The 10,000-nt window shown below is 32.5% G+C and overlaps 1 protein-coding gene across 1 annotated transcript in view; it reads right to left on the reverse strand.

Annotated features, from left to right (window-relative positions):
- Window positions 1-10,000, reverse strand: part of LOC119579600 (protein encore-like) — a 123,885-nt gene that overhangs the window by 933 nt on the left and 112,952 nt on the right. Inside the window, 1 exon segment of the mRNA XM_037927522.1 lies at window positions 5,755-5,941. Within this exon segment, the coding sequence (XP_037783450.1) occupies window positions 5,755-5,941 (187 nt within the window).

Consider the following 10,000-nt stretch of genomic DNA (forward strand, 5'->3'; position numbering starts at 1 on the left):
TTAACTAGTAAAACACAGATCAAGGCATGTCAAAGCAACAGAACATCTCATTCTAGTGAATAACCAATACCACATAGTGTTGTGATAATTAACCCCCTCTTTCAAACTGTTGGCATTCATACACTTCATAAGAAATCCTGTTTCTCCTTAATGAAGTCTCATATATACATGTTACTTTTCATATTATAGGTCTTTTCATGAATAATCATGCCATAAGGCTAACATAATGAAATAATTCTCTTGCAGAAAAAATATTTATTTTTCCCTGTCTTTCCCTTTACTCTTTAATAAAACTGATCACAGACAACAAACCTGAGAATGCAAGTTTGAAACAAATATTGATTTGCAATCCTGATGTTCATAATCAATTATCTCTTCAGTATTTCTATCTGTTATAATCTGGATAATACTGGGAGACAGGATTTGATATACTGTACTAATTACACATGCATACCCATAAACACATAAAACACAATGACAAAGATGTACAGTAAACACACCCATATTTTTTAATGACACATAAAGCAGAATAATTAGCTCCTCTCTAGATTTACTGACTATGTATATGAACTGTGTATAATAAGGGAACTACTAAAAAGAGTATATTCTTAAATAGATCATCTTAAATAATGTTCACTGGAATAGTAGTAAGGAAATTTAAGCCCCACCTGAAATCTATGTCAAAATTAACTTGACTTTACATCCATCCTTAAATGTAGAGCTGCACATCAAAATCTACTACAATGTAGAGCCATCACCTGTGTAATTATTATCATGTCTGCAATACCATAGGTGTTGTCTTGTGCAAATGAATATCACTATCCTTGTGTGTCTGTCATTACCACAACTTTTGTACTATTAGCTTTATTTTTCATCTTCTCATTACATCACTTCTATGTTCTTTTCATCATCCTTGTGCCCCAAAATATGCTAACTTCAAGCTGTCATTTACTTGTACATTTACCGTTTTTCGTGGGCAAAAGAAACAGCAACTCCATTTTCATTTACAATATCATGCTATGGCTTGATAAATTGGAGCACTCCCCATTATAAACATTAGGTTACCATGTATGTTGTTATAGTAACTGTGCATTCCCTTTTTGCTAAACCTAACAACCATCAAACACTAGTTGAATATTCTTTTGTTAATAAGTGTGTATAAATGTAGATGAGTGTGCACAATATATATTAACTATCAACATAAAAACACTCATAACATAATCTGTCTCTCTTAACATTATATGCCACACCTTTTATTACTCACTCCATAATATATAATGATGATTACTAGAATTTCATATACCTTTCCTCACCAGCCATATAATATTAGCCTTGGGCCTCCCTTACCAGATATCAGACTGACCCACAACCCATCAATACATATTACATTATTTATGTTGGTATATTTAGCTACATTAATGTTACATTTATACATTGACAGTGTAACAACATTAAGAATAAGATGAAATTACATATATGGGGCACTAATGTTTATAATGAGGTTTACTCCAATCACTTCAGTCTGTCTGAGAATTTAAACAAACCCATAGCTGCCTACTATCCACTGAAAATGTACCAATTATAAGTGAGGCACCTATATGATGCATTTTGTGTGTGTGTGTATGTGTGTGTGTATGTGTGTGTGTGTGTATGTGTGTGTGTGTGTGTTGTGTGTATGTGTTGTGTGTGTGTGTGTGTGTGTGTGTGTGTGTGTGTGTGTGTGTGTGTGTGTGTGTGTGTGTGTGTGTGTGTGTGTGTGTGTGTGTCTTCCTAAATTTACTCTGGTTTTAATTTTTGAGTAACCACAATATATCTAAATTAAATCGATCCCATCTTCATCTGTAAAAAGATATACAAGTAAAGGCAGAAAGGAAAAAAATATCTGATGAGATGTCTGCATTGAGAGTATACAAATAAAATTATATACAAAACTATAATGCTACAATATTCATATCTTACTTTTTACTGGTATACTGCATGAGGAAAGGCACACATTATCCTCTTCTTTTCAGCATTTTTCAGTCTTTCCTTTTTATTATTAGTAATCTTTGCTCCATCACTTACTCAATTTCAAGTAAAAAAGTAGAAAAGGCCAAAATTTCACATGGAAGACTGAGCATCTTCCCGCTATTTTTTGTATCACAATTTAGGATGATTAAAATCTGACTTTTGTTCTTGGATTCTGAAAGATGTGCTTCAGACATCTTGCTCTCATATTCAAGCTTTCCAAAATCTGAACATTTTGGTGAAAATAAACATATATTTTTTTCTCATATTTTTTGCTTTTATAAAGAATATAAATTACTGAAGTAAGCAGAATGTACACATATTGAGCAATGACTCATTGGCCAGAAATTACAACCAAAGCAAGTATAGGAAGATTTTTTCTTGTCTTTTCTTTTTTTCCCTATTTTAAGGGGCCTCTGCCCACCATTAAGTCTTTCACATGTACACTATTAATACACATTGTGCAAACAAAAGAAAGAATCTGTAAGACTTCACATCTACCCTGTTGTGGAAAAATATACATAAATGTATATAAACAACAACAAAAAATTCCCACAAAAAATTTCCTAAAACTTATTGAATTTTTTTACTATCTTATTAACCCCAACAAATCTAAAACTGCCTCACAAAATTCTCAATATATAAATATGTGGAAAATCTTCAACACTTTCATTTCACATAATTTTAAGGTATTTTTATCAAATTTACCATTCTGCATAAAATATTTAACTAAACTTTCCATATCTACTGTCTCTCAAAAACTTCAAGGGGGCTCCCGGAGTTTATGTGAGAAAGTTCAAAACTAAAGGCTTAAAAAAAGATACAAATCTCTAAGTCTCCCCCTCTTTTTTTCTTTTTGTTTAATTGATTGTAAATGATGGTAACAAAGTGTATTTGACATTATTTTTCTTCACAGTGATCCTGATTTTTGAGGCTACTAATACTTCCTATCATCCCAAGGGACACTTGTGTGACTATCCCAAGGGCCATGTTTGGCTTGTGGGCTATAATTTTAAGGTATTTTTATCAAATTTACCTTTGTATAAAATATTGACAAACTTTAATCTACGTCTCTCAAAAACTTCAAGGGGTTACCGAGTTTAAGTGAAAAGTCAAAACTAAAGGCTTAAAAGAACAAATCTCTAAGTCTCCCCCTCTTTTTTTCTTTTTGTTTAATAGATTGTAAATGATGGTAACAAAGTGTATTTGACATTATTTTTCTTCACAGTGATCCTGATTTTTAAGGCTAATAATTCTTCCTATCATCCCAAGGGACACTTGTGTGACTATCCCTAGGACCAAGTTTGGCTTGTGGGCCCATGCGTGTTGACACACATGCTTTAGAGAGTTGATGGTCCCTTTCATTAACCCTTTAAAATGATGAAATGCAGTGTCTTATACAATTCACATATTCATATAAAATGCATATTAATAACTTTTAAACTTAAAATATGATAACACTACTATATAAGGTTTCATGAAAATATTAAAAATATCCTTTTCCACTTTCTCAGGGAAAGACAAAATATATAATATGATAAATGATGCTACTAAAAGAAAAATTTAATCATAAAACACCATTTTTACTTTTCAAATGTGAATTACTCCTTTAGGGTCTACTGCACATTTTTTTCACCAGTTTTTCAACCAATTGCTTGCTTCCCTCCCTTTTTCTAGTTATGGTAAGAAATTTAGATTTCTTGCACAGAAAAAAATAATATTATTGATTTGTTTTGTTTCCACTCCATTATTCTGGCCCATGAAATCACTACTTGCTTGCAGGAAAAATGCTTTTCTATTTGCCTCCAGCTGCTAATGCTTACTTGGAAAAGAGTTTTCCACTAAAATAGAACTTGCCATTGTGGTTTTGTTTTTCAAATTGAAGATGGAGAGAGAGAGAGAGAGAGAGAAAAGTCAGTCGGCTCTCTTTCTTAGGGCTATATTCTAGTAAAAATTAAGATTTAAATGTATTTGTGCAATGATGCCTGTGCATATTCATATGAGAAGATTCTCATTTATACATTTATTGCTTACTTGACATGCAGTAATATTTTGTTTAATATTCTATACAGAAATGTTTAAGAATAACACACCACTCCATTTTTATATAAATATACATACAAACAGTATGTATAAATATGTATATATATATATATATATATATATATATATATATATATAAATTTTTTTTTATATATATACATATAATATATATATAGATAGATAGATAGATAAAATATTATATTATATATATATATATAATACACCCACAACCCACCATGCACGCACCGCAGCCTACCGCACGCGCACGCGCACGCCACGCGCCCACCACAGCACACACACACACAACACACACACACACACACACACACACACACACACACACACAACAACTCACACTCACACTCACACTACACCACACTCACACCACACACACACACACACACACACACTACACACACACACCATACCACACACACACACACTCACGCAATATATATATATATACTTAAATTATATATACATATAACTATACATAATAATCAAAATACACTATAAGACTGGCACTAAAATTTCACACATACATACACACACACACTACAACACACACACACACAACACACAACACACAAACACACACACACAAAACTAACACACAACACATATGTATATATATTCTTTATATGTATATATGTATATATATATATATATATATATATATATATATATATATTATATATATATATATATATATATAATATATAATAACATATATATATATATATATATATATATATATATATATATATATATATATACTGTAGATAAATGTCACACACACACACACACACACACAACACACACACACACACACACACACACACACACACACACACACACACACACACACACACACACACACACACACACACACATACACATATAAAGTGAAAATTACTCACCACTAAAGAATACAACTGCCAACAGATTTAGAAGGAATAATGGGTGTCTACTCAGTAATTTACAAAGTAATGTTAAAGACTAATACTAATATTTGCTGGCTGATAACTTCTTATTTATTTAAGTGAATCATTATCTGTGCTTATCCATTTAAATTTTCAAACCAGGGCTTTTCGTATCTTTAGTAATCTGAAATGTACTATCTACACTTGTTGTGGCTTAAACATGAACTAACTCTCATTTCGTTAAGATTATGTGACAGAGTAGAGTTCTCTTAACATACTAATATCCAGCACCTAGTTTGAAAATTGACAGTAAAGAAAGGTTACACTTACAGCTAGATACAGATTCACCTGAGAATCACATTAATAGGAATTTAGGGATTTTTTTGTTCAAAATTGTACTACAAATAATTACAGAAGCATTAAGAATAAGGTTTGCAGACAGATTTCCTGCTCTTAGTATAAAGAACAAGATTGGATGATGGCTATAGCAACAGGTGGTGGTGGCGGATGTCACTAAGACTAAGGTGCAATGTTCAAAGTAATAATTTTACTTCTACTTCTTGTTAGGAAGTCAGTTAGAGTTGTAAGGTTGTAAGTTACATATAACCAATCGGACACTGATTAAGATTTTGGTTTAAGAAAAAAAGGTATGATCAGTTGATACCACTTTCATTTTTCTCTCGAAAGTGATATCCTTCAATTAACATCACGGAGTCCAAACCATCTATCACCTTGCTGGTACCTATCATACAACCTCACTCATATCCTCAGCTTGACTTGCCTGTGTACTAGGTGTCTGTGGGGGTGTTGGTGCCCTGTAGGAGACAGTAGCAGTGTGACCCGCTGCCGTGGGGCCTTGTGGGGTCCCATACATCCCTGCAGACATACCTTGCATGCCCCCCACTGTCTGGTATACACCACCGCCTGGCATGCCGCTTGCTGTGTAGTACCCCATGCTGCTACCCATCCTGAGATGATCATCAAAAGGTTAAGAACATCACCTTTAAAAAGCTTTCTGGATTATCATAATCTACAACCTTATGTACATTTTTAGCAGTAAATATTAAAAAAGGGCCTTCCATTGCACTACTTTTCAAGTCTTTTTTAGTGCATGACACTGTGGTTTATTTATATCTTATATGTTTCTTTTGTACATTACTACTAGGCAGATTGGAATTTCATGGAAAGATACTATTTGGCATGCAGATGGATGTGTTCTTATTGTACTTGTGTTTGTATGAGAGGGAAAGAGAGAATGGAGAAAGAGGCAGAGTTAGAGGGAGAGGAAGAGGGAGGGAGGGAGGGAGGGAGGGAGGGAGGGGAGAGGGAGAGGGAGAGGGAGAGGAGAGAGAGGAGGGAGAGGAGGGGGAGAGGGAGAGGGAGAGGGAGAGGGAGAGAGAGAGAGAGAGAGAGAGAGAGAGAGAGAGAGAGAGAGAGAGAGAGAGAGAGAGAGAGAGAGAGAGAGAGAGAGAGAGAGAGAGAGAGAGAGACTCCTCAGTGCTGTGCTCAACATGTCAATACACAACACTATGTAGACAATAATCTGTTTTCTCAAAATAGCTTCTTATCAAAACCTGTCAAAAATATTCCTTCCAGTTCTTCATTTAGGTGGATTAGACTATGGCACTCTGCTTAAATTCAAAAACAAGTCTCTGTCAAAGTATGTTTATGCAAAATCAGTATATGCAAAATCTGAAATAAGTAGTCATGACAAGTATGCATTTCATGCTATATCATAACCTTACAATAACCCATAGGGTGTGTGAATATACAATTCCTAATCCTTAAAAATGAAAGGCCAAAAAAAAAGAAGAAATACAGTTCTAGAATACAAAGATAGATTCTTCAAATGTTGCTTTAATACATAATTACTATGTCAAATTGGTTATCTATTCCAGATATGGTTAATTACTATTAAGACAAAAACTATTAGTGCCAAGTGCCTGGTTTTTGCATACTAAACAATACTCAACAGTGCTGAGATAAACAGTTCATCCTTTCACTGATCATAAAGATAAAGACTGACTAATTACAAATGAAGAAGCCAAAATACCATAAACAGGCACTGTCATGAATGCAAAATATAACATCAAAAACAATAAGGTTGTAAAACAAACTGGACATTCATAAACATCATCTAAAAACATTGCTTCCAAGAGTCTGACACTTAACCTCTGAAGAGGCAAACAGCATTACACAATAAATAATATAAAATCCTACAACTGAATCTTTACTTTGTTTCATAATCATAAACCCACAAAGTTGGAACATTTTAGAAAATTCAAGAATTTTGGCATCTTGCAACAGATCCTGGTATTTATCTATTGTTAGTGATATAAACTGTGCTCTACAACCAGTTCTGCTCATTATGCAATGGCAAAATCTTATTATTATTCCTCACACTGAAAGCCCCCTTATATCAAGGGTTTAAAAGCACACATATCATACAAGTATAGATTAAAATTAAGCATTCTTACCAAAGCTATTGTCTACTAAACATATGTTATAACAACTGATGTTGATTTAAATTCTAATGAAAAAGAAAAACAGAGGACTCTTCATAGGTATGTCAACCAAACTGTATTAATGGCCATGATAATGAATATATATCTTTATTAAAGACAAGCTCAGCCACATTGAATAAAGTTTGCTTACACCATCCAATCTTCTTTGGTTCATTTTCTATATAAGTAAATGCCCTCCTAATAAATATGAACCTCTTAGCCTAGGTTAGCTTTCAGTTCAACTTTACACTAGATCACTAACAGTATTAATATCATAACAGAAAGTACAGATTGCCATATATATGCTACTTTTGTGCATAAAAAATAGCAAAGGCACAATTCACTTTACAACAATTAAAACATCAAGTTATTTCCTACTATAATTTTTTAAAGAGCTTACTATCTTATAATAAAAACAAAAACAAAAGTCACTTTTCTGACTCACAATTCCATAATAATGTAAACTCTCCCCTGCTTCCATTAAATTAATCAGAAAAATGAAGCCTAAAAATATATGAACACCAGTTTTCACATACTATTGATTGCACTAAAAGGCAAAGTCAAAAAATTCTTTGCATTACTTCCTTAAAGATGAAGCTCCAATTATTAAAAGGTAATAGTAAAGATTCATCAACAATATAAAGAATTCCACACCAAAATACAAAATTCATGGATAAAATACAAAAAACAAAATATGTGAGAGCTAAATACTTAAATAATGTTATGCCAACATGAATAAATATATAATTTGGTATCCAAACCTTATTTTCTAGTCATACAGTGTCTATATTTTACCAAGAATATCTCTGATATCCTTTATAAAAAAAAAGTTTACAAACACAACAGCACCTTATGGCAATAATACAACAGACCAATAAAGAAAATGTGAGGCTCAAAAACAATGGGTAAAATGTAATCTTTAATGCAAAATGTTTACCTTCAAAACAGAAACAGAAGGGGAACAAGGATATATAATCTAGATGCCCTATCACACATTTGGAGAAATGGACATGTAGTAAACAACATAAAAAGAAGTCAAAATGTAAAAGAACAGTACAATAATTTGTTTACTTCAACAGGTAAACTATAATTATAGAAACAATAAATTATGAAATATTTACTTTAAAAATTCATGAAATTAACTCCTGGCCTTCAATCTGTAACATAAAAAGATAGATAGATAGATAGATTATGATCATATTTTTACATGAAGTCATCTGATTAAAACAAATTTGAAAATAGCTTACATAAGATCATAACAGTTATATAAACTCAACTAAAATAATGCTGAAACTCAGACAGGGAGTCATGAAATACTTCCTTACAGAAAACACAGGAAGAATTAGTTGATTTAGACTTGTAGCATAGCTTGACACTCCTTTCCAGTAAAAAAAAACTAGTTGAATGCATACAAGAGCCTCCAACAAGATTATTCATAGGAAAAAATGTTATTTCCAATGGTAATTTTTAAAATCAAACTATATTCTAAATTTCATACATACCTAACCTCAGCTGTGAGGATAAAATTTCTTAGCAAGTTTGCTTGAAGATGTGATTTCAAAACATTCATCACATATTTGTATTGTAAATTATTCACTCTCATTCAGACTTTTCAAACATATATCACACAGATTTATCACTCTGTTCATCTCTGATGGACATTATGAATAAGGCAAATCATTCCCATTTCCATTATGGTTATAATATTAGACATAAGTAGGTGACATATAAAAGTTTTCCACAGCTGACTTCTTTACACTGTACCGGTCACTTCAACATCTAGTGCTTGTTCACTTTATTTCTGCCAAATCCAATTTTTCTTTACTTTCTCTTAATGAAAGTTTGGCCTAAACTTGAAATGTGGAGAGAGAAATCCTTAAATCTGACAAAAAAAAGTTGGGATGCAGATTTATATCTTTGTACTGTAAGATTTTCCAGTTTCCAATTTTTACACATTTCCTTTGTCTTACATGTCAGCAGTGTCAGTTTTCTAGTTCCTGGAGGTCAACATTATCTGATTAGCAAATTGTGATTTTTTTCTTAAAAAAAAAAAAAAAAAAAAAAAAAAAAAAAAAAAAATGAAGCTAATCTTCCCAGTGTCTGAGTTCAAATCACCACAGTTACCGAACATCTTGATGTAAGGGAAAAAAAAAAAAAAAAAAAAAAAACAGTATTCACACAAATGACGGCAAAGTCCAAGGTTCATTCCATGCTCCGCGACAAATTACATGGTGCTCTTCACGCCCTCTCTTCCTCACTGTTGCTGTCTAGGAGTCATCCACTTTGCACACCCAAGCAAGTCATCAGGTAACCAAAACAAAAGCAAAAGAAAAAATCTGGAAAAGTACAGAAACTTCAATCAGTGTACCATTTGAATTCAAAAGGACCAGACTTACAGGACTGTAAAACATGTGATCTAAGATTACTTAAAAATATATACCACTATCATAAAGCACTGTATTAAGTATCAACCATCTGAGACCTACCTTTTTCAATGTCTGTAGTCCATTCAACGTGCTGTTT

This window comes from Penaeus monodon, chromosome 12 (assembly GCF_015228065.2).
Source record: "Penaeus monodon isolate SGIC_2016 chromosome 12, NSTDA_Pmon_1, whole genome shotgun sequence".
Taxonomy (NCBI): Eukaryota; Metazoa; Arthropoda; class Malacostraca; order Decapoda; family Penaeidae; genus Penaeus; species Penaeus monodon.